This window comes from Natator depressus, chromosome 2 (genome assembly GCF_965152275.1).
Source record: "Natator depressus isolate rNatDep1 chromosome 2, rNatDep2.hap1, whole genome shotgun sequence".
NCBI lineage: Eukaryota > Metazoa > Chordata > Testudines > Cheloniidae > Natator > Natator depressus.
The window spans coordinates 70,263,592-70,290,480 of record NC_134235.1 but is presented as its reverse complement, the minus strand read 5'-3'; the positions used below and the strand labels follow the sequence as shown (position 1 = coordinate 70,290,480).

The 26,889-nt window shown below is 39.2% G+C and overlaps 1 protein-coding gene across 3 annotated transcripts in view; it reads left to right on the top strand.

Moving 5' to 3' along the window:
- Positions 1–26,889, top strand: part of SNTG1 (syntrophin gamma 1) — an 814,219-nt gene that overhangs the window by 691,175 nt on the left and 96,155 nt on the right. For all 3 annotated transcript variants that reach the window (XM_074944402.1, XM_074944401.1, XM_074944403.1), the window contains one exon: positions 14,235–14,273. In XM_074944402.1, coding sequence (XP_074800503.1) covers positions 14,235–14,273 — 39 coding nt within the window. The remainder of the gene's footprint in view (positions 1–14,234; positions 14,274–26,889) is intronic.

Below are 26,889 nucleotides of genomic sequence, written 5' to 3'. Positions count from 1 at the left end.
TCCCTCCCAACCTCTCACTGGCCATTTTATGTAATCTCGTCTATAGGGACCCAGACCGACAGGTGAGCTCTGAAGGTATTTACTGGAGTGAGCCCCACAGGAGAATTAGGCACAGGATCACTTATCTTCCCCCAGTTCATGCACTGCTCTGGGGCTTTAGACATCCGAATGCCTGGTGTGGGGCGTAGTGCACATGCACAGTTACAAATAGGAACCTAGGGATCTTTGACTGCAAAAGGCAGGTGCCAAGTGAGTGTACACATCTGCAGTGTTTAGTGGTAGCTGAGTGGGGGCTTTGTGAATCCCAGTGGGACCTGACTCTGGGACTTAGGCAACTAACTGCCACTTAGTTCTTCTTAGTTATTCAGAAACTGATAGATGGTGATATCTTGCAGTATGAGATACCTGCACGATTACCCATCCTGCTCAACCAGTATTATATGCTTTTCTAAAAATACTGTGTCAGCCACGGCTGCAGCCCAGCCAACACAAAAACAAAGGGGCAGCCCCAGAATTTTCTGAAAAAGTGCATGCATGGGCAGCATCAGCGGGTACATGAACTGCAAGCTGAGAAGACACCCCTGCATTCAGAATCCCAGTTCCCTCACAGAACATGGGCAGCTTCAAAGACCTGAAGCCTGGTGGCCTTGAAAAACATGTTCTTTCAGACCCAGTGTAATGTCTAATGGCAGGGATACTACCCCTACGACTACAAGACCATTTGAAGTAGTAACAGTTTAACAGGAATAATTTTTAATAGTGTAAATTCTTTATAATTGAATCCAGTACAAAGAGAAAAGAAATACTCTAGAAATCAGTAGACATGTGGAAACCATTTCCTGATTACACTGGTCATAAGGTGTAAAAGGTTGCATCCCTGCTCCAAATTCTTTTGCTGCGTATAGAAATTTGCAAGGTCAAACAAAATGGTACTATGAGACATCCTAGCCTTTGTATATGGGTGGATGTGGTTTCTGTAATATAAACTCTTTTCATTTGGCTATGACTGCATTTAATTACTTGTTCATGCAGTAATTAACAGCTCAAATGGAAAATCCTTTACTAATTGCATCGCATGCACAAACACCTAATTGCTGCTAGATAAGTCATTACTCAGACTGGGAGAATAAAAGTGCTGGCACTGTGTCCTCTTCTGCCTTTACATACAAACTTCTGGTCCTCATTGAGCTCTGACTATTTTCTTTCCCACCCCTGAATAAACACTGGGCTCTCTTCTTCCCATCAGCTCCCACATATGGCCACATTTCAGCAAAGCACCGGAGCACATGCTTTGCTGAATACGGATGGGATTACTCAGGTGTTCAATTGGTTTGCTCAAGAGAGGCCTGTGTTCTGGAAATACAACACAAATCTATTTACAAAAAACCCCACCTTTTTAAAAATAACGTTAAGGCTGCCTAGGTAAAAACTCAAACATTAGGACACACTAGAACAAAGGTTACACTGTGGTATAGTTTACATACATGCCATTTCTCAAAGAACATATAATTTTTTTCCTGCAATGTTAGACACACAGCATATTTTATAATTCTTATATTCTTACACTGCTTTCATTGTTGTGGTCCAGTATATCTTTACTGACACTTTTTATTATATAATTTCTCTCAGAGGTATTGTATTGTAGTAATGCCCGCAGCATGCATGTACTGTGTGCTTTCTTTTTCAGTATGAGGTAGTATTCTGTGCTTAACTACAGAAACTTCATTAGCACAATGAGAAAGAAAGCATTATATGAAATATTGCTATGGAGCACTGGATTCATTGTACATTCATTCCTTCAAAATATATAGTTGTCTAATAAACCGGCTGCATAATCCAAGACAATATTACTTGATTTTGTGATTCATGGTTTACTAAGTTGTTATGAAGAAATGAGGAAGATGAGTTGGTTTACACATTGTGATATCCTGAAACGATAGCCTGCATATGTTTATTAACTTATGAGACTTTTTCTTCTGGAAGACAATAAGAGACTATTGCTTCCTACTGAAACCAAAATCTTTGCTTTTGTCTAAACAATCTTTTTATTATATTATATTATTATGAAGAAATTAGATAATGAGTTTCTGCTCTAAAAACGTATTGAGACAAATGGACGTATGGTGAAAGGGCTTAAACGTTTTTTCAGGTTTCTGACAGCCCTCTCTCCTGAGGAAGTGCATCCTTTTACTAAAATGCTTTTTTACAATGGTTTTTCCTATAAATAAATTGTTCTCAGTAGAGAGAGGATTTTAAGGAGCTGACATTGTGCCTGGTGTAATGCAGTGAAATGTAACCATTAGTATATTGCTTTATCACAGTTAAGTCTGAAATGTGCAATAAAGCAGAACTCTTCTTTAAACTTCACTTCTAAGATGGCCGTATTCATTTAGGACCTGAAGAAAGTGGCAGAACCCATGAAGTTTTAGGCCCTGATTTTGCAGTTCTTAAGCAAAACTGTTCCTGAGTAAGGATTGCAAGAACAGGTCCTTAACTGGAGAAAAAGTAAACTGATATATGTCTCTCTGTCTAAGATACAGAGAGAGATTCACTGAGCTAAATTTACTGGCAGTTCATGCCAGCATACAAAGTAACCAAATTGCCTGGAGACAGAGATATCACCAGAGGACCCATCTCTGGATGCATAAAACAGTCACAACTCCACTTGTTTGAAGGAAAGGGCAGAGGTTCCCTAACTCTGTGTCAATATCTGAAAAGGGGATGTGGCCAAGGTAGTCAGAGGGTGAACTGATGCAGTGGATTTCTAAAGTAGGTCCAGTTGCCAGAGTTCCAACGGGGTGCTGACACAGCTTTCCTCTTCCCTGTGCCAGTTCTGCTGTATTTAGCTCGTCAAATGCAAGCGATTATTTATACGTAAATCCACATAATCTTTTCTCTGAAACTTACATTACTCTGGATTTTACAGTGCAATAGTATTCATCCCCTCTCACTGCCAAGTACTTTGCCAAATTAAAGATTTGTAATATAAAATTAATACACAAAAGCACAACCTTGGGTAATTTAAGGTTGCTCTCTCTATAACATACCTAACACAAAATGACAAAAGCAAGAAATGAACATTTAAAGCATCTAACATGGCATGATGTTTACTCCTCCGCCCAGCGGGAGATATCTCACTGCTCAAACAGCCAACAAAGAACACAGCACAACCTTCACTGTGCCCCAGCCTTTCTCCCTATGATCTGTTCTGTACAGCTCTGGAAAAATCACTCATGATTGAGAAAACAGAGATCTGTGAACAGTTGTACAGAACTCCTGATCCAACAGCTACTGCATTTCAACAGACCCTATTAATCACAAAGCATGGTAACTGTTTTGAGTTTTTTTTGTTTGTTAAAATAATAATTACATAACACCAGAGACCTCAACCCATCTTAAATTAGAGGGGCTAAACAAATCATGACACTCAGAATGTGAACTTTTTTAGAGTGGGGCAATTTTTTTATTGATTATAACTTGGGAACTAACATTTTCTTGAAACTCCTCAAAATTCAGATTTACTCAGAGATGAAAATAGGGGGAAGATACACTGCGTTTTTCATATAGAACACAGACCTTGAACTTTGGGTTTAGTGGCAGAACCAAGTACAATCCTAACTATGATGGTACAACACTGACCCTACAATGTATATAACAAAAATAATATGGTAAGTAATATATAGTCAGATTCTGCTACCCTTTCTTCCATTGAGTAATAATTTAAAGAACAATAGCTGCTATTTAATGGACCACTACAGTAAAGATGATATAGGTAAAAGGAACATGATTTCAGTAGGACTGCTCACAGAACAATGTGCGTAAGAGTGACAGAATCTGGCCTTGTATTAATCTGTATATTTCATTACAATTTGTGGAACAATTGGCAGTGGTAGGCGAGGTGTACTGCAGCACAATAAAGGACAACTATTTCTTCTAGCTATCTTCAAATTTCTCTTAGGAGATACTGTAAACAGACAATTTCTATATTGAGCATCTGAATGTCAATTTAAAGGTTTTTTTCTTTTTAGTGCTGATCAAAATTTCAACAGTATTGTTTACTTCATCATGTGGAAGTATCCAAACCTTTGCATATATCACTTAAAATGTATGTGGAATGCAACAAAATTATTTGAAAGAAAAAAATAATTAAACATGCCAAAAGAGGCAATGAGTAAAAGCATATAAAAAGAATTCAATAAAAATTAAACACATGCTACTAACCAATAATTACCTCCTTAACATTTTTTCCTAGCCATTAATGAGGGCCAGAGGAGTTGAACCTGGTCATTACTTGTAAGAGCATGCTTGATCTGGATTGTTGTAACATTTGTAAATATAAAAATTATCTATTGCTGAGCTAAAAAGTTCAGCTCCAAATTGATATAGGAATATAAGGAGACAAAGCACTCTAGTGGTAAGTGCAGGAGACTTGGAGCTGAGATTTTGTTTTCATTCTTTGTTCTACCACTGACAATCTGTGTGACCTTGCACAAGTCACGTAACCCTTGTTGCTCTAGTTTCCATCATGGGTATAATATTCTTTACCACTAGATCTGTGCATAGAAGGGTAATCCATTTCATGGAGAATTTCAATATTATGGCATTTGGTTTAATTCTGATTCAGAATGAAAACCAGATTCCAAAATTCTCCACAAAAGGGTATGGAGCCCTATCTTTGGGGCAGTCCACCTGGCAGGTTGTCATGGAGCTAGGCACCTTGCACCTTTGAAACCCTAGGAATCCAGGATGCAAAGGAACTGTGAGACTGGGGGGTAGACTCCCAAGGCTTCTGGGCTCTCTGCACCATATCAGCCTGGATTGTTGAGGAGCTGGGAGGGTGGATAGACACATTGGGTAGACAAGCTTTCATCAGAACTTTAAAATCTACCCCTCTCTGAAACATTTCAATTGCAACGAACTGGCAAATTTCTACAACAACAACAAGTTTCACTGGAATTTTCCCAATTAGCATTTCCACATTTGCAAAGGACTTTGTTACTCTTAGAAGTAAAATATATTGTACAGTGCAACAAAACACGTAATCAGATGCTTAACTTTAGCTATCGACTTATGTCCATGACTATCTGGCAAAGTACTTAAGGACATGGATAAGTCTCTCAAAGTCAGTGGGAATTCATTCCATTTTTAATTCCATTACCTGCTTAAATGCTTTGCAGAATGAGGGCCCCAGAGAATAGAGTTGTAGAGACCACTATAGGTAAGGCTGCATAAGCACATTCATTCTAATGCCCTGTTTTAAATCACTTATAACTTTTCAACATTTGTCTAGTGAGCTGAAAAATTTCATTCTTTCTCTATGCATGAAGCTGAACTTTGAGAAGTTTGAGCCAAACAGTTTTGCCATATTTGAATAAAAAGGAGAGTGGAAAGATATTCTCCTGAACTTTTTTTAAAAAGTTTCCAACTTTTTAAAATCCCTATAGGCAATCATCTCGTACAGCATCTGACTCTGAACTCCTTTTCTGAAATACCTTCTCTTTACCCATCCTAAATTGGGAGCTTATCATGGGGTGTGTATGCCCCTTCTGCCATGGTCACTAGGAGGCTAGCCGGTAAGCTAGCTAGATGAGAGGAGAGGTACAGCTGCCAGAAAGGACACTAAACCTTTAAGGAGGGAACTAGATTCAAGGCATCTGAAGCTAAGAGTTTAGTAACTTTTTTTTATTTAAAAAACAAGCCAACTAAGGGGAATCACAGTCTCTTCTCATTAAGGTAGTGCAAAGATTTCCTTCTTAGGAAGAATTCTCCTCTGAAATGACACTCTCATGGCTGGATAAGGAAGCAAAAGGTGTCTGTGATTTACTCAAATGCAGCAAGCCCAGATGGGATTTCTTATGTTACCACTCACGCCTACAGAAAAACTCTTTAACCTTGTTGCCTCAGATACAGACATTTGTCTATGCCAATGGCAATTGCCAAATGTATTGGAGTTTAGCAGCAGAATCTCTCGTACACCCAGGCACCTCTGCATAAGTGTTACGTATATTTTAAAAATCACCAGCCGAATTCCTACAGAGTATCAAGTTCAGTCAAGAAGTGGAGTTTCATTGGCCTATATTTTATATTATTGTGTAAAATACTTCTCTTTTTTAATGTATTTCCTTGTATTGCCTTCTGTCTTATAAAACATTGATGCCAAACTGCCAAATGTCATTGATTTACCAAAATGAAAACTCCTGAACTTGCAAACCTGAACACACTGAATATAAAGCTGGTCAATGTCATAGTCCCAACCTGTATGCTTAAATGTCTGCTACTGCATTTTTAAAAGAATTTGAAGTAAGGTCATTTTACTCAGTTTACTAAAGACATTTGGCCAAAGCTTGTACTCAGTTTACCATGGATTCTGTAATAGCAAGCAAGCCCCTGAAAGCAAGTAAAGGTGTGTGGGTATAAGCAAGAGAATGTGAGCCAGCTGTTAGTTTTTTATTTAATTCCATGCAGTCATGAAAGCATCAATTATTCTAAACAGAATGCAGGAGGGATACCCATAAGATCCTAATCCCTTAGATGTTTTCAATTGCCAACTTCTCTCCCCAAAATCCTGCATCAGACCAACCCTGTATGTGGGGGACATTCAAATATAGAAGTGACTTTTGCAGCATGACCCTCCACCCATCTTTAGTCTGGAGCTACAAACTCATGAAGAAAATGTATAATATAGAAGATAATTTTCAAGACACAGTCCTCCAGCTCTCATATGTGTCTATGTAAATATCTGTTGCTACCCTTTAAACCAGTTTATGTTAAAAGCAAAAGTACTATAACAGATTAAATAGTAATCTGTACCACAAAGTAATTGTAAAAATGTGGCATATATATTTACATTTTTAAAAAAATATTGGCCCCAGCTCCAAAGACGACTAAAACAAATTTGATCAGTGACATTTCTTAATCCTAACATAATCATTAAATAAGAAGAAGAATATTTGGCATTTTCATAGCATTTTTCATCCTTGGGAGCTTTCATATCCATTACAAAGGTGGGTAAGTTATTATTGTCATTTTACAAATGAGGAAAATAAAACCAAGTGATTAAATGACTTGATTAAGGTTACACAGTCAATCAGTGGCAAACTGGGGAACAGACCTACAGACTCCCAGTGCCAAATCTTTTTGCTCTAACCTCTAGACAAGCTGCATCATATTCTTACTATGAGAGTTTAGAACTGTTAGATGTTCTAAACTGAACTTGGGTCATGGACTTTCATTCCAATAATAGAAGAGTATAACAACCAACTAGGTAAAATATCATGCCATTGAATACAAGGTCAAATTTTGATGGGAATTTTTCCTTATGTTTTTAGACACTATATTGAGCTTTTGGAATTCAAATAAAAAATAACAAAGTATTTATAAGGGGCCTCTTACTGCCTCCAGAAACTAGTTTCTCTAGAGAATGGTGCTGCAGCTGCTGTGTAGGTTAATGAAAGTATCCATGGATAGGGATAGTGTAGTGTACATAGTTTGAACATATGTAAATCAGAATCCTATTTCAAATAAGAGGCCCTCACGCATGAAGTGAAGCTGGTTGGGTTGGACGTTGCTGTGTGTACTGCATCTGGACTCAAGGGTCTATATAATTTTCTTCATCAAAAGCTAAAAGGAATGTAGCTCATCTACAAATCATTTACATAAATTTGCATTGTATACTGGTTTTTTTAGGCATGTAGTAAAACCGCTTTAAATTACAAGTTTGGATACTCGAGGAATATATTACACACACTGTGAGGTGATGTTTTGCTGTGTTGCCTTTGCCTGCTTCTTTCCAGTCAAAATGAGTGATACCTTTAGTAACTAAGCTACCAGCATTAGGATATAAACTACAGTTATTCCATTTCATCTGTCCAAGGTATTGTCTTGACACTAACTGTACTTCTTTCCAAGGTTAATCTAGTATTTTTTTTCATTTGTTTGCAACTCATAGCATTGGCTGTCCTCTTGGCACATCTTCTGAGTGAATCAAACATAACGTGTTTTGTCACTTCCAGAAACAGTCAGGGGAGCTTTCTGATATGGTACATTCAATAATGTGGATGCTATCGGGTGTAACTGCTGGTATTTCCGTTTATGTCAAGTATAGAAACTCAGGCATCCTGACATACAGTGGTATTTATAGTACAAACACGTTTATTATGATTAAGGCTATGATTATGTCACGGAGGTCACAGAATCTGTGACTTCCATGAACCTCCATGACATTTTCTGCCCTGGGGCTGGAGCTCCCAGCCTTCCCCCCACCACTCAGCTTTCAGCTACCATGGGGATGAGGGAACCCCACAGCAGCCCAGCCCCCATGGGTACCAAAGATAAAAATATCTCTCCACTCAACCTCGATTGTACCAGTACCTGCCTCTGGTACTATAACATCTATGGCTGTTCCTCTTTCTACACCTCAGGGCTCTTCTCCACTGGAAGAGTTTTATTCATCTTCATTCTCTACTCTGCATGGTAGTAGGCACCCTTCTTTTAGGAGGTCTTCCCCCCCTCACCCAGACTGATTTCTGGGAGTGCCCATGGATAAAGTCCCTCTTTCCACAGATCCCATGCTCCAGAGTGATCACACCGTTCTTGGTTCCCACCTTTGTGACACCATGTGCCCTTCCCTTATGGGGCACAGGCCTGGCCCTAATGGTTTCCATGAAACCTCAGCCTATGCCATCTGCTCCATATCTGACAACTTTGAGATTCAGAATAAGGTCATTTCCTCCTGCAGTTTCTACTAGGAAGTCCCAATCTTCCCTTCAGGAGCTCCTTCAGTCTGATGAACAAGAACCTCTTAGCGAGGAGGAAGACCTCATGGAGGAATATGAGGATCAACCTATTCCTCATGCCATATAATCATCACCTGACAAGGCCATGATTACATCTAACACATCCATGATAGATTATTTCAGGGCCTTCCAGCATCTCTTTACAAGAATAACAGACATTTTGGAGATCTCCTGGAGGTCATTCAGGAGAGGTCTCATAAATTATTTGACATTTTACACCTGGTGTCCCAAGGTCATCTAGCCAGACCCAGCCAAAGATCCCTATCTATTTTAGCCACATCTAAGAGGTCTGATTGCTGGTACCAAGTTCTGTCTAAGGGATTGGAATAGTCATTTTAGATAACCAGTACCTGGATCTTCGATTATAACAGCCACTCATGAAAAATCTAAGTTTCCCAGGCCCCCTAGAGCTACACCCAGATATAAGGAGCCCACAGTGATGAATCTTCTGGGGGGAAAAGTTTATTCATCTGCCAGTTTGCACATTTGAATAGCCAATTACCAATCTTTACTTTAAGTACGACTTTTCTGCAAAGTGTTAACAGTAGTCTGAGAGACCAGAAATGTATTGAAAGCAGTGGTTACAGAAGGCTAATTGATGGAAAAGACAGCTCCACGTGTTTTGTTGGATACATCTGATGCTGAACCATCATAGAGGAGACCTGGGGGGTATTCAGGGTTCATATGTAGCCCCAACAGACACAGCTGGTTACAGGAATCTGGGCTCATGTGCATGAAGATGTGTGTGGACAAAAAAATCTTGAAAAACTCAAGTTACTGTAAAGTAAGCACTCTTTACATCCTCCATAATTTGCAATATTACAATGCATTTATTGGAGAGTATCAAATTATGAAGAGTAAGAAGAACAATTAATTATAATGGAAAGAAAATATTTGTTACTACCCAGAGTAAAATAATTCAGGAAATGTGTGTCTGGAAAATTGTAGAACTTGGTAATTACAGCAAAACTTCTTTAATAGGAAAATATTTGTTACACACACAAAATAAAATCTAGTTAAACTTGTCTGTGCATTTACCAATGCAGGAACTTTAATTAAAATAATTCACATTTGCAGTAAGCGGTTTCTTATTTAACTGGAATATTTTCAAAGTCACAAAAGGGGATTTAGGTACCCACTTCCTGTTGACTTTCAATGGAAGTTAGATGCCTAAATTCCCTTTGTGCCTCTGAAAATCTCTCCAAATTACTCCAGATCAATAAATTACTTGGCCACGTTTGCTTTGTTCCTGTGTTTGTTACGTTCATCAAGGAGTTAAGATCAATTTAGTGTAAAGTTTTTGGTAGGTTGTTTATCTTTTTTACATTTTCTTCCAGGCTAATGGTAAACATTTTCAAAAATGTCTAAGTCCCAGGATTTAAGAGCCTAAGGTTCAGATTTCTTTAAAGCAGTTTTGGCACATTAGCAGGCAGATAGATTACTAAATCCACTGTGTTGGCTCCACTGATATTTTCAAAGACTCAGCTCAGGCACCCCTGGTTCCCATGCCTGTGGTGAGTTCTTGCATGAGGAAGGTCAGATGCAGACACTGATAGGGAGGGGCAGCACAGCACACACACAAGACAGCCAGGGGCAAAGGGAAACAGAATGAGTGTGAGAGAGAAAGAAAAGTAATTTTGGCTGCTATGACATGGGCTAATTAAAGTGTCTGACCTGGCTCAAGGGCCTAAATCCCAGAAGGTGTTCATGGCTGAGGATCCTGAGCAAAGGGAGGCATCTCTCTCTGTCCTGTCAGCCACGTGCACCTAATCAGCAACAGTTGGCTAGCTTAGATGGTTCCCAACTCAGCTCACCAAGTTCTGAAAATCCCTTTCTTAGGTGCTTAACTATCCTCACATACTCTATAGGGGGGCTAAATTTGGGGCTGAAAACTTCTTGACGCAGAGGGCGATCTAGGGGTTAGCTCAGCTGAGCTATGCCTAAATCCTTTAAAAAATCTGGCCTTAAGCACGTAAGGATATGTCTACACCAGAATAAAAGCATGGGCATGGCAGGCCCAGGTCAGCTGATTTGGGCTTATGGGGCTTGGGCTTTGGGACTAACATTGCTGTGTAGATATTTGGGCTTGGGCTGGAGCCTGGGCTCTGGGACCCGCCCACCTCTCAGGGTCCCACAACTCAGGCTCCAGTCTGAGCCCAAAACTCCAAAAAGGAGTTGTGGGGGTCGCCACGTTATTGGATGGGGAGTTGCAGTACTGCTATCCTTACTTCTGCGCTGCTGCTGGTGGTGGTGCTACGTTCAGAGATGGGCAGCTGGAGAGTGGCAGTTGGTGGCTGGGAGCCCAGCTCTAAAGGCAGAGCCACTGCCAACAGCCACGCAGAAGGATGGCATGGTATGTTATTGCCACCCTTCCTTCCGTGCTGCTGCTGGCGGCCAATAGCTGCCATTCTCTAGCTATGAAGGCAACACAGAAGTGAGAGTGGCCCCATAAAATACCGTGGCTTCCCTAAAACAACCTTGCAACTCCCTTTTGGGTCAGGACCCCAATTTGAAAAACGCTGGTCTCCCCTGTCAAATCTGTACAGTCTAGGGTAAAAGCACACAAAATATCAGATTTCACAGAGGGAGACCAGATCTCACAGTCTGTGACTTGTTTTTCATGGCCGTGAATTTGGTAGGGCCCTAATTATGGCAAGACTTTAATGGTACCTACAGGTAGCGACGAACACTGTTATTGTGGGTGTCAAGTTTCCCTTCCCACTCTGAACTCTAGGGTACTGATGTGGGGACCTGCATGAAAGACCCCCTAAGCTTATTCTTACCAGCTTAGGTTAAAAGCTGCCACCACCAAAGTGTTACACAAAGAACAGGGAAAGTGCTCACTTGGAAACGTCTTCTCCCAAAATATCCCCCCAACCAGTACACCCCCTTTCCTGGGGAAGGCTTGATAAAAATCCTCACCAGTTTGCATAGGTGAACACAGACCCAAACCCTTGGATCTTAAGAACAATGAAAAAGCAATCAGGTTCTTAAAAGAAGAATTTTAATGAAAGAAAAAGTAAAAGCATCACCTCTGTAAAATCAGGGTGGTAAATACCTTACAGGGTAATCAGATTCAAAACATAGAGAATCCCTCTAGGCAAAATCTTAAGTTACAAAAAGATACAAAAACAGGAACATACATTCCGTTCAGCACAACTTATTTTATCAGCCATTTAAACAAAACAGAATCTAATGCATATCTAACTAGATTGCTTACTAATTCTTTACAGGAGTTTTGCATTCCTGCTCTGGTCCCGGCAAAAGCATCACACAGACAGAGAGAACCCTTTGTTTTTCCCGCACTCCTGCTTTAAAAGTATCTTGTCTCCTCATTGGTCATTTTGGTCAGGTTCCAGCGAGGTTATCTTAGCTTCTTAACCCTTTACAGGTGAAAGGGTTTTTCCTCTGGCCAGGAGGGATTTAAATGTGTTTACCCTTCCCTTTATATTTATGACAGGGGGTTATTCTATAGAAGTTGAATTTAGGAACAAAACCCATAAGGCTCAAAATCTTTGTACATCATCTGTTATATGGCTCTGCCTACACCTACAGTGGCACGTAGAGTACAGACACTATACGTGTAGCTACATGCCACAGTGAAAGGCTCTGGTAGGGGGGAGGCAGTGGGGAAACGCTCTGGCTGCTGCTTGCACCTTTCATCACTGCCTCCACCTGCTAGAACTTTCCTCCACTGCGTCCCCCCTTCCCCACAACCTTTCCCCACTGCTGGAACCTTTCACTGTGGTATATAAAGTCTCTGACATCAGGGATGCAGCAGGACACCACACTGCTAAAAACAGCAGTGTAGATGTGGGAGGCACTGCTTGGGCATGTAGGAGCCGTGTAGGGTATATACCCTGTGGGTTCAGGTGTGTAGGGCACTCTCTTCTACTCACCTAAGCCATGTCTCACCATCTACACTGCTGTTTATATCCATGCTAACTGGGGATCTAGGGTCTGTACTCTACTCACTGCAGTAAGTGTAGATGTAGCTTATGTTTAATGTACCTGCTCTTGTGAAAAGTGCCTTAAGATAGATAAGTGTCCAATAATTGTACTGAATATTTTGGAACAGCTGGAATATTCCTCTTCCAACTCTCTTTCCCTGGATAAGGATGAACCCAGAAGACAGAGGATACCAAGACTTTTGTGGGGAGGCTTTGCTTTGAGACTCATGACATTTTGGAGTCAGGGTGAACCCAAAATAAACTGAGCAGCTGCTGGCAAATTTTTGACAGTGTTAAATATGCTTTGATAACAAAGCTGTGGGAACTGCCTGTTCAAGACTTGCAGAGTGTTTAATATCTGCTTGATAACCTGGTGAGGGGGTTGATACTGTGGTAAAGTACTTTTTTCTTTTTTAAGTTTACCCACTGAAGTGCTTCTTTCAACTTTATGTGTGGATGTTTATTTAGATGAGATTATAAACTTTGGCGGAAACACGTTCTCTAGTGATTCATCTTATGTTCCCATAAAATGTCATGCATTACATTGGAGTAGTGTAAATGTTATGTTCTGGTTTGGGGACCTGGCTGGCTTTGCCGTTGATGCCTAGTTGACAATATGGTTTATCCTTTAATGTTTGAATTGCATTTTTCTCATTTCCTCTAAGACACAGAAACAATTGGCAGTAAGATGGTTTAGGAGAGAGAAAATAAACTCTAACATCAATTCTAAAGTTTCATCTAAGAATGCAGATGGTAGAGTTGCAAGATTTGCTCTCTTTAAGTTTGTTCTGAAATTCCGTGTGTGTGTGTATACACACACGAATGGATGGATTTACTCTTCTTCACAGGAACAGCTAAGTCTCTTGCGCATTCAGATTCTCCCATAGTTGGAAGTGTTGTGCTTTGGGTTTTTGGTGCTACTCAAATAGAAGTAGCAGCTAGCCATGACATCTGAATTCCCCATGATTCCATGGGCTTAGTGTGCGCTTATCTCTACTTTTTAACTTGTGTTTTTAGGAGGGGTAGGTATTTGCTATTTATTAGATCAGTGTAGCTTGAATGACTTCAAGGACTGAGAGCTGTTCTCATGTTGTTAGACATTTTGATGCTTCCCAAAAGTTATTTTTACCCAAATATAAATATTACCCAAAGATTACACTTAAAATTAAGGTTTGTGAATTTCTAAAAATAGAGATTGTTTTCCATTGATTCTGTAAAGTTCAGAAAGAAAGTTGCATGTATTGTAATTTCTATAAGCTTGGACAATTGTTTTACTCAATCCAATATACTGAGTTAAGGAATTCTCCTTTCATTCACAACAGTTAGACACTGGTATCACTCCATTAACTTCAGTGGAGTTGCTCCTGATTTACACCAGTGTAATCTGGAGGACAATATCTCACAAGTGTTTCACATGTCATCCACAATGCCTTTTATTGTTGCATTTATTTAGTATATTTATTAATCAATTGTTTATTCATTTTTATAGATAAAAAAAATCAACAGGAATTTTCCCGTAAACCAGCAGGTAAGAAAGAGAAACATTTGGAAAATTAATAATTTGCATAGCATCTGTGTTGGAATTGTTTTGTTGCTCTGTTTTGTTTTGTTTTTTTTCAGAGAAGGTAGGGATGCTAGCTCTTAATCGGCTTCCTTTACACTAGATCACTGAAATAAAGGGATGTTGAGGTGTTCAAGAAAAGAAGGATTTTGCACATTGTTTCCGAAATGCATCTATGTTTGTTTCTACTTTTATAATGAAAAGAGGGGTGGGATTATTATATTCTATATACTAATATATTGTGTCTTGAGAATGAAGACATTCTGAAAAATTCTCCTCTTTGGTGACACTTTCATTATTAAAGCTGGCCTGGATTTTTAAAAGAATTTTCCCTCCCTCTCACTCTTCCTAAAAGATTGTTAATCATCCACAGAAGTAGAGAATGCATTTGCACCACAAGTATCTATAAGAAATCTGTTTTCACTGAAGATGTCAATTCACCTTGAGCTTCTTCAAGAACAGCTACTGTAAAATCACTTAGTATTCAGTAGCATAAAGGCTGCTGCTGACTGATCTGAAAATAAGGAAAGACAAAATTGCTTAGTAAACAAAAGATAACTCGCAAATTAAGGTTTTAATGATCGGGATTTTTTTTCTGAATTCATCACTCAACTTTAATTACCAATCAACAAAAATAATACAAATATAAATAATAAATATAATGGTTCAGCAGGCTAGTGCATAAGTATGCAGTGCTTTCTGCTATTCTGGACCTCCTGGCACCAGTGATTAGAATGGCATTTGGTTCCTCTTCATTAGAGTTTCATTGGCTTAAAAATAACTTTCTTGACTTGAGTAGCTTGTTGGGCATGCTATCTATAAAGGAGTCTGCAATTAATTCATTCTTCCCTCAGGACTTACTATAGAGAATTTCAGGGAAGACAGCCAAAATATCAATTTGAAAGGAGGTAGACAGATTAGAGAATTTCATATATAGAAAGAAAATAATTTACTGATCTATGAAGATGCAGGAATTTGGGAGATCAGTGATTTCAAAATCAGATGTCCTTCCTGGCTTGATTTGAACTGAAGATAAATATTGTTTGGTCTTAATTGAATACTGTATATCTGTTTGGTGAGGAAAAGATTCCAGTAACACACAGATTTAGGGCTAATTTCTGTCTTCTAATATATAGCTGGCACCAGCATGAACTTCAGAGAAGGATCAAGCCATTTTGTTGTTCCATTAACAGCACATTATTTATCTGCTAATTAAATTACAGTCTTGTGTACCTTTGTCATTTCCACATTTATTTTAGTAAAATGAGTTATTGTCTATCTGAAGTTGAATAACTATGGGGATAAAGGAACTAACTGGTTTGTTTTATGAAAGTACATTATTAATGTGCCCATGTAATAAGAAACCTTGAACTCTGAAATTGTTCTGACTGGGAAATTAGTTTGGGGGATTTTCTTAACAATATCATATTTTAGCTATAGTGATTAGCTCAAACTTTGTATATTTTTATTTGTTTAGTATGCAAACACTTTCAGGGAAATAGCTTCCTCATTTTTTATGTCCAATTAAAAACCCATGAACACGTAAGGTGCTATATAGTAAACAATAACAGAAACTAGGATAGGGCTCAGAACGGCTTACTCTAATACATGTGAACAGCTTTACACACATGAAGTCCCAATGAAGCAAATAGGTCTATTCAGGTGAGTAAAATTACACATGCTTGTCTGTAGCCCTGAGCCCATATTGATCAGCTATTCTAATTTAGACATCTTTATCTGACTTCTATTGCAAATAAACCAGCTGACAAACAAGTTACGGAGAATATTATATTTTACTATTACAAATAAGGAATGGCTTGTATGAGTATTTGGCTATCAAAATCAGTTGCAAAATTCAAAAATATTTGGCTGAATATATAAAGATTGTTTGAGTGAGATTCAAAAAGATATTGCTGGTTTTTCCATACGGAGGCATTTGCTTTCTCATCAATTTCCTCCTTTGCTAAAATTTCAGCTACTAAAATAGCTGACTTTATTAATTTTAGACATTATTAATGCTTCAGATGTGCATACATTAGTTGGCTTTTTCATCTATGTTGATCTGGGTGTATAGAAGCTTCATACAGAATTTTCCCTTGGCAGTGAAATTTGCAAATATATTAGGTGTTTGTTTTTCATAGTGCAAAAATATGGACCAAAATGTGCACTTTCTTTAAATATAGACTCTAAATCTCATCTAAAGAGACTGAGTTGGTACCACAACTTTACTTTGTAAAAACTAGAAGGGGGAGAGGGGATTGAACAGGTCATTGTCACTGAAAGTGATTAAATATATTTATATTAGACTATCATTTTATAAAAGCTATAGCTAAAATAGCGTTAACCCTTTTTGAGCTAAACAGCTAGCCAAAAATTTGGGGTCTCTTAGGTTGTTGCAGTTAGGCAGAGAAATTGGTGCAATTCTTTGATGCTGTTCTGTTTATTTACAAAGAATGTGCAAAGTCCACAGACGGACTCAAACAGCAAAAAACTTGCTTTTATCGCAGCACCAGAAACACTCTTTTCAGCTTGCCCCTCTGACCCCAAAACCTCACCTTCTACGGTCAGACATTATGTTTTTAGCAGGTCCTTCAGCCTGTCTGTCTCTCTCTTTTTCATTCTCTGTGTTCTGCTCAGGTTAAAAAAACTTAACTGCCAGGGTAGTTAAGCACTGGAACAAAATGGTGACAGGCGTTGTGGAATCTCCATCACTGGAGGTTTTGAAAACATATTAGACAAACACCTCTCAGGAATGGTCTAGTTATTATTTATTCCTGCCTGCTGAGGTCCTACTGAGGTCCCTTCCAGTCCTACACTTCTATGATTCTATGATGGAAAAGGGTCAAAGGAATAGGATGTGTCCTTAAGGGGCTGGGTGTCAGGAAGGTTCTGGGAAATGGGGAGAATAAAGTTAGGGGAGGCTGAGGAAGGAGAATATAACAGTAGTGTGGTGATGGCTGTAAAGAAAATACCACTGTAAAATAAGCACAATCTTAGAACCGAATGATATTTTTATTTTCTCGGAACCCTATCCATTCTCCATATCTAATGCTATCTAATAAAATAAATACAAGTAATTGAAGAAAAACCTAGATTTAAATTACAGTTTCATACATTTTGTGCGGAAATCCCTTCAGTGGAAAGAGGATCGGGCCTTTTATCAGATAGGCAGGAAGGTTAGAATATCTCAGGGTGATAGCCAAGGGCTTCTATATTTGACCTGTTCCACCTTGGCAGGAAACACAGATGTCACCTTTTCTTGGAGCTCATCAGTGTTTTGCAGCTGTTGTATGAAGCACTGACAATGTCAGCTCCTGAGAGAGACAGGAGGCTAGAGTGAGTTCAAAAAAGTAACACTGACTTCTTTGTTGACCCTTACAACACTGCAGACTAATATACTTTTTTTTCCTCGGTAAAAGGACATGTAGTGTATATCCATTTGCGGGTCCTGATCTCATACACTACCCCTTCATGAGTACCCCAACCCTCCTCTATGTTGTTCATCCTAATAAGTCTGTAACTTCTTGCCAGTGGACAAATCTCAATCTGAAATCTACCTCACAGCCTGCCAGAGACCTCCTGGATTAAAGATCTGAAACAGACCTTCCTACCAACCTCCCTTCTTGGCAAGGGGAGCCAAATTCACCTGCCTCCCAGCTGCTGGAGATCTTGCTGCTAATTCTGGGTATGTTCCCTCACCAGCTATTGGGACTCTCAGTTTTCATTTGTGATCCACATGGAACGTGCATCATGATTGGAGAGTTAACAGGGTGTTGAGATATTGTTCAGATGAGAATTAGTTTTAAAATGGAGTTAGGGTTTAGATTTAAGGCTGAATCATAGCTAGTGGCTGAGTTTGGATTCAATGGTAACATATTCGGTGCTGCCAAGTGAAATTTTTGACTGAAAATTTCAGAGACCTGGCACCTTCTTAAAGAGTGAAACTTTCAAAATCCTTTGTTCTCATGAAATTTCAGCTGCACCCAAACTTTTCTAGTTTTTTATCCATCCTAGATCCATTCTAATACCAGTGAGAGAGGGCTTGCATTCATGGTTTTGAATCTAATCATCCTTGAAAATTATAAAGGGCTGGATTCAAAGTTAGTTTTGCCCCATATTGGATTAAAATCTAGCAGTTTCTTCCCCCAATTTTAAATGTATACTACATTTTTTTATATCTCATGCGTTAAAATTACTCTGGATTATTTACATGATGCTAAAACACAGGCAGTACCATGTTAATCATGAAACAGGTGTCCCTTCTTCTGCCCATTTGTAAATACTCTCCAATTGGTAATTCAAGGATTCATCACACTTTTCTGAAGATAGTAACCTGATCAGTATTCCCTTCTTTTTTTGAGGATCATATTTATAGACGAGCTAACGGAACATTCCAGTAGCTTTCTGAGCACAGTTATTACATTATTGTAAAGTACTTTGGAGGATCACTTTGAGTGTTAAAAGTGCTATGTACGTAAAATCAAGTCTTAATCTATTTTATATCTACCTACCGGACAGTTTGCAAAGAAATACCTGAACTAATCTGCATTGCTGCAATTTTTTTATGATCTCAGTTTTTAAACTTATTTTCTCTTAATTACAAACAAATATTGTACGACTCCTCAAAGATCAAGAGACTTAAGCACAGGTAAGAAGAAAATGCTTGTGTCTTTAAAGGACAGCCCTGTGCTGTGGATGGTAGAGAACTGTGCAGCTCCAAGGGAAGACTGGGGAGAAATTTAGTCTCAGGTACAGAATTTCCCATTTTCTTGGAGCAGGAAAGCATCCCTCCTTGTGCTCTGTGGAGCACATGGGGTTACACAGGCTGTACCATACTAAAATGGGGCACATTTGCTCACCCCAGTATGTCCAACCTCTTTGATGGTGCAGTGCAACCTTTGAGGTGTGCAAAGGGAAGAGCCTCTGTAGTCTGTGCTCAGGAGAGTGCAGTCAGAGGCTGTGCTGTACAAGGAGATGGTGACTCCTTGGGTTCCCCTTACTGCACTCCCACACAGAGAAGTAGCTATAATATTTGGTTAGGTTTGTACAATATTTGGTTATATTCTGGTGTGGATTTCCTTTACATACCCTCAGACTTGTGTGCCTTCACCACCCCGCGTAACCTTGGGGGTAAATTCAATATCAGGGAGTATATTATAATCAGCTGAGTAATTTTCTATGTTATTGATTTACTTCTACATTAAATTTCACTCTCACCAGTACATTATGATCATCACCCTTCTGTGCTATAGAGGCAAAGCACAAATTGCAATTACATGGTATTAGTGATGAGCTGACCCACTTAAAAAGAAAACGATATGTACATGAGACGCTGCTATTGAGTGATATAATTGATACTCTGTTTAGAGGAAATAGCCAAGACTAACCTTTTATAAGTAAATCAGATAACTGCTCTTTAAGTAATTATACTGAAGAAAATAGCACTGGAATATACTGTCCAATATTTGCACACTGTGCTTACACACTACATGAATGTTTCTTTCTGTTTTAAGAGGCAAATTTCTGTAGCAGGTGAAAATTCATCCAGCCATCCAAAAACTGCTGGAGCTTTACCATTCTTTCTGCTATATTGCCATTCCATTAGCCATTTCATTAGCCACCAAAAATGCCAGCTTCAGGAAGAAATAAAGGGACCTTTACACCAGTCATAAAGGTGAATGTCATTACTTGGGCAGGTTGATAGGTTAACATCTGTTTGAGTGATAGTCATCTGTGCTGAAACATACAAATGTTTTGCTTGTGGGATTATAACCTCCCAAAAGACATCACTTTTATAATATTTTAAAAAGTGAAATGATGGAACAGGATGTTCTGCTAAAAAGTGAGATGTTACTCAAATAAAATACCCTTAATATGGTTCTAGCAGCACATGGGAGACCGTGTTTATGTTCTGCCTCATTTGGGGTTTTTGACTTTGCAGGTCTATTCAGTTAATTGTTTTTCAATACGTCATAATTGTTGCTCCTCAGAATTGCCACTCTGAATCTCATGACTGACAGTTAATGAACTTTCAGGTCCTATGGTACATCTGTACTATCACCATCTGTTGTCACAGTGAAGTTTTTGATCGGGTTTATTTGAGGGGGAAGAGTCTGTAATGAAGCTCCTATTGTCAAGTGTTTATTAAAACTCTGAGGGGAAGCTGAATTCGTGCTGTTGAATTAAGCAGAAATGCACAATACGGTGTAAATTCTGCGGTGATCATTGCCTTCTATTGCATTGTCAGCCTTACATGCAACTAGGCATAGATTACTCCATAACTTAAGACCTAGGAATTCTTATATTGATTAAGTATTTATATTTCACTTGAACAAAAAAGGAAATATACATATATTTAAAACTTACACCCCTCTTTCTCTCCATGGAGGAGATGGGCTGTAAAGTAGAAGAAAAGATGTCTTTATTAGAGTAGGTTTGTAAACACCAACAAATGTTATTTGTTGGTATGTCTTTTAAAGAAAAAAGTATTAGATGTTGTATATTGGAGTTGTTAAGTCTTCAAAGAAGTTGGATGCTTTCATTGGATAGTACAATGACAGGCCCATTACAAATGACTAAGACAAATAAAGGATTTCTATTTTTTCTAAAAAGTGATATTTGGAAGATGTTTGAGCCAACAGTTGATAGTGTGAGCAGCATTTGGTAAAGCAACAAATGTTCATTTATGATTTTAATAGTTTTACGTTTGCATTCTGGTCACTTACATTTTATTGTTGGATTTTGTTTTTTTAACTACCATCAAAACAGGCACTGAAGCAGGCCTGTTTCACAAAGAAATAATGTTGTGCAAGCAGAGCATTTGTCTACAAACAGATGTCCTAAATGATGGCCATGTGCTGGACCTCTCTGTCCTCACACAAGGTGCCAAAAAGAGGTGACTAACCCAAAAAATGAACTTGTCACAATAACACTTCAACTTAAAAGGCAGGTTTCTCCATTATATCTAGGCATATTTAGAAAGGCCAAATATGGGGACAACACCCAACTCTCTGTAAAGCTCAACTTAATAAACTCAGCTTAGTGCGTACTTATCAGATGTGGATTTGTTCTTTATGATCATTTTTGAATTTTCAGCTGAAGATGATGTTAGAACTAAAGTCACTGTAACCACTTATTGTGATGCCTCCTTTACTGCCTGGAGCGAGAGTCTAAAAGTTCCTAAGGACAATATTATTTTTATTAGACAAGAATGAAAATCTTCAATAAGTCTACACAAATATTATTTCTTGGGGAATTGTGTCAATTAAATAAACTAATTGGAACCAATGAAGCAGATACTTTAACTAGTAGTATCTGCTCTTGAAGAAACACATGGGACTCCAAGAACCTTTTGAAGTTATTTTTAATTACAATTTACGGGGCGGGGGGGTGGGAGGGGAGGGAATGTCTACAATGGCATCTTATTTTTTCATTCCCTGTCTTATATGTGCTCAAATAGTCTGATTGCACCTCCTATAATATTGTGGTGTCTATGAAAACCTGATCTGTCACTCCCCTTCCTAACGCCGAAAAATATAGCACTGCACAGCTTTACCTATCACAATCAACTATTGATATTCCTCTTTTCTTTAACAAGTGGGACAAGAAATACAATTGTGAGAGATTTGTATGATTGGAGGCAGTGCACCCCGTGGGATGGGGCACTGGATTGGGACTTAGGTGACCTGGGTTCTACTCCCAGCTCTGCCATTGGGCTGCTTGGTGAATTAGGGCAAGTGATTTCAGCTATTTTTGCCTTAATTTCCACAATGGTAAAAGGAAAATAATGCTACCTACCTCCTTTGGTAAAGTGCAAGGAGATCCACAGATTAAATGCTATCAAAAAGTTAATATTATTCTTATCATTATTTTAATACCAGGAGCAGAAACTCAGTAGACACTAGACATTTTATTGGTGTATCCTTTTCACACTGTGACATATTTAAACTTCATCATCTAATTGAGATAAAATATTTATTCCATTTTTCCTGTTCTTAATATCTTTTATAGAATATTTGGCATCATTTTATTGTATCATCATATTAAAATATTGATCATCTGAATTAAATCTCTTCAGTCTGGTGCCTCGAACGTACAAATATACAGCTGGCTACAAATAATAGTGTTGTTTTTCATGGGAGGCCAGGGAAGAAAATCTATTAAGGCCCTATATCAATGCACTTTTAAAGTCCTAGTTATTGATCTCTTAATGAAATACTGCATGTACAATCCTAACTATAGCTTTATCTAGCTAAACAATGTCTTTCTCCTTCTGTGTATGTATGTTTTACATAGCACAGAAATTAGAAACTTCTCAGTAGACAAGAAAAAAACCAGTTTGTGTAGTCTATATATGTGTATAAAAACAACACATTGTCAAGCTTACACAGTTAGGCAGGCCAAAGGCAGAAAAAGTTAAAGTTCAGGCTGAAGGCAGTCTTAACCCTGCATGAGTGTAGGGGTTTTTTGGGGTGGAGGCATTGCCACCCCCCTCCCACAACAGGGCTGGCCTTATGCAGGGGTGCTATGGTCAGGGGGACGCCGTGGTCAGGGGGGCAAGGCTCGGTGCTGCAGCAGCCCCCCGACTTCCTCCTCCTCCCCCCACAGCCGCTCGGGGTGCTGGCTGGATTGGCGGTGCCGGTGGAGCCCACGTTGCTGTGTGTGTCCGTGTGGTGAGGGAAAGCGGGAGCCTGGCATGCAGCATCCCCTTGGCAGCAGCAATAGCCCCAGCAGGAAGGCAGCAGCATTGAGTGACACCATCAAGTCCAGCTGTGGCAGCCTGTGCCAGAGTGGCTGCAGCTCCTGGGCTTAGGTCTATGCAGCAGCGGCGGTTGGGGCTCCTGTCCCCCACCCAGCACTAGCCCCCCTCCATATATAACAGTCAAGCTATGCCTATGAGTATATGATTCCTAAAGTAATATGGTAGGCAGTAGAAATGCTTATTGTAATGTTGGTTTATGGAGTAACTGCAGAACAAAACAAAGCTGAGAGGCAATAATTAGTAAAGATATCCCAAGTGGAACTGAAATTAAAAATAATAGACTAGCTAAACAAATACTATGTAAAAGATTTTTTTTGAAAAGTCACTCTCAATTCATAATGTGTTACATAAAACTTTTTGTCCTTTCAAGCAGTTACTGCTAGTAACAGAGACTGTAACAGGAATGTCATTTACCGAGCAATAAATATGTTGTATAGGTTTAGCACACAGAAGAACATTTGGTTTATATATTCTTGGGCAAAGATTTATGAAGCCCATGCTATTTTACAACACATAGAATACCCCACTCCTCAAAAGATTGAGGCATTTATTTTTAAATCCTATTGCCAGACTGTCTCCTAGTGACATGCATTTAGAACATAAAAATCAGACTAGGAAATCCAAATTGTGGCTTTAATGATGAAACCCTGTGCATTTTTCAAAAAAATCTGATTAGATATGATTGCAATGGACTCTGATGCTGTTAAGGATAATTTTTGTCTCATGCTCAAGGCAAAGCTGAGGTTTTTAATGAAAATAAATATAACAAATTCAAGGTGGGACTTCAAAGGCAGTGGAGAACAGTCAGAGAGATTTGAAAAAGTTCAATGCAAGGACGCCTTCAGCATTTTCCCCATTCGTGATGGAGAAGCAATGGTGGGATCAGTCCTTCATGTTCCAGTGCTTGCATATGTGGAGGCTCAGACTGGTGGTGGTGGCATTCCACTCATTCATATCCCTAAAATACTTTAGCTGGTAGTGGTACATAGGAAGAGCTCTATCAGAGTATCTTCCACAATGGAAGTCTGAAAGAGAAGAGTTGACCTACTGCACAATTTAAAATAAATTGGTTGTGATTCTTAAATTATCTAGATTATTTTAAGAAATCTGACTTTCTGGGTTTGGTGATATAAGTGTCATAGAAAAATAGATTTATAATATAATCATCAACAGTACCATATTTGGTTAATAAGCTATAATAAGTTTAAGATAGATGACAGACATTGCGGTGTTTTTAACCACCAAAGAAATGTTTTAGGTACGTTGTTTCATGATTTCTTTGCTCCAACTCAGTAAGGCAGACATTACTGAATAACATTCCTTCCTTGCAGTTGGTGAGATACATTTTTAGTTTCATTTTCTGAAAGTACAGTCGACAAATATGTTTAATTTATTTTTATAGAACTGGATTCATTGTATTTCTCCAAGCTATTGTCATATAACGAAAATGCTCAGCTCAAAGTCCTAAAAAGAATGGCTAATAATAGTTTCTCCATTTAATTGCGATGGGAGCTGAATATTCTACGGGGCAATATTGTTAATAAGCCATAATAGTTTTTCTCTCTTCACCCTGACTGATTCTCTAAAAGAAGGTCTTCACAGCCTGTGATAGCAAGTCTCTGTGGCTTATGAAATACTTCAATAGGGTGAGAAACTATCTGTGGGGCAGGTTAAGGAGTATGAAAGAAACCTAAATATAGACAGTAGGATTCATTGAAACATATTGATTATTTCATAAGCTTGAATAGCAGTGTTTTCTTCTAATCTTATTTGTTTTGTGATATCCCGTAGCATGTGGCAGTCCACCTCCAGCACCAGGCACTCCTGCACCAGGAACTAGAAGTACTCAGTGTTTCTATAATTTGCAAACTTTATTGTAAGCTGCTTGAATGGAAATTCAGGACAATGCCACCCACCTGCATCAACATGTGGGGGAACTTGCTGGGATCAGCAGTGAAAGGGGGATAGTCCCAGTGGCAAGAAAGGGAGACACTCACGCTGGGACAATAGTAGCTCCCCCCACCCCAGGAGTCTCTGACACCCACGGACCGCACAGGGGAGAAGGGTGCTAACTGGCCAGCATTCCCCAGCTCCTAGAATTTAGCCCAGGGCAGGGGCCATGTGGAGCCTCCTTTGGCTCTGTTTCATCAGCCCATACTACTCATCCGAACTAAGAATGGGAACCTGGCCGAACAGATGCTGCAGGTGTAGCTGGCCACCCAGTACTTAATTTGTACCAGGGCTTGCCAGGGCTAAGCTCTGACACCTCTAGGCTTGGCCGTTCATAGCCCCAGCACCTCTGGGATCACCACGTCAGTCATGAATGTAAAAAAAAAAAAAAAAAAAAAAAAAGTTGCTTGAGCCCCAGCCCCTCTTTCACTAGAATTAGGCACCTGGTTTGTGGGTCAGGAAGGATTCCCGCCCCCCTCCATGGGCCAATTAGCCGAGTGCATTTTTTGGCTTCTTGGCAGCACCTTCAAGCCAAAGTGGGTTGTGTAGGACCGTGTTTAGTACCTACCTGAGGTGCTTGAGTGATAGTGTTTGTTAGCTGCAATGTCTGGCTGGTTTCCATCACAATTAAAAGAATGAAATGAACAACTCCCAGAGGTAAAAGTCCTGGGATTTTGCTGGTGGGCCTTGGGCTCATGTGATAGGTTGAGACCTGGTGGCGCTTGAGGTTCCCACCCTCCTGCATCCTGTATCCCCCTCATGGTGGGGAAGATGCTAGGACTCAGGGAACGCTGAGTCCTGTGGGGGCAGGCTGAGGTGAGCCTACCCCACATTATGGGTTATATGGTAAGGAGCCCTGTAACCTCCACAGTGGAACCAGTTAAATGCCTGGTGTAGGAAAGTAGGGTGATGGGCGGGTACCTCCCCTCCTTTGTGTTAAAGTTGTTGCCTGCCACTTAATTCCATGCATGTGTCTGTCCTCATTTTGCTGCTGTGTCCATATCAATAGATTTCATACACTATATCTGCATTCTGAGGATTCAATACCTTTACCTGCAGTATTTATGCATTGCTCCATATTCAGTGGATTAAAAGTAACCAATAGATCTTAATGAAACTGTAAATGGGGAATCATGACCGATGCTGTGTGGTGTGTTTCCAGTGGGGTCCTGCAGGGTTTGGTTCTTGCCCCTATGCTGTTTAACATTTTTATCAGTCACCGATAAAACAAAATCATCACTGGTAAAGTTTGTAGATGACACAAAAATTGAGGGAATGGTAAATAATGAAGAGAACAGGTCACTGGTTCAGAGCAATCTGGATCACTTGGTAAATTGGGTGCAAGAAAGCAATATGTGTTTTTAATATGGCTAAATGTATATATCTAGGAACAAAGAATGTTCTTACAGGAGCGGGGGACTCTATCCTGGGAAGCAGTGACTCTGAAAAAGTTTTAGGAGTTGTGGAGGACAGCTGAACATGAGCTCCCAATATGATGATGTGGATAAAAGAGCTGATACAATTCTGGGATGCATAAACAGAGGAATTTCAAGTAGGATTAGAGAACACTCTACCTTTGTATTTGGCATTTTTTCAACCACTATTAGAATACGTTGTCCATTTCTGGTGTCCACAATTCAGGAGGATAGTGATAAATTGAAAAGGGTTCAGAGAAGAGTAACGAGAATGATTAACGGATTAGAAAACATGTCTTGTAGAGAGAAATTCAAATATCTCAGTCTAGTTAGTTTAGCAAAAAGAAGGTTAAAGGAGTGATTTGATCAGACCGTCAGTATCTACAAGGGGAACAAATATTTAATAATAAGCTCTTCAATCTAGAAGAGAAAGGTATAACACAATCCAATGGCTAGA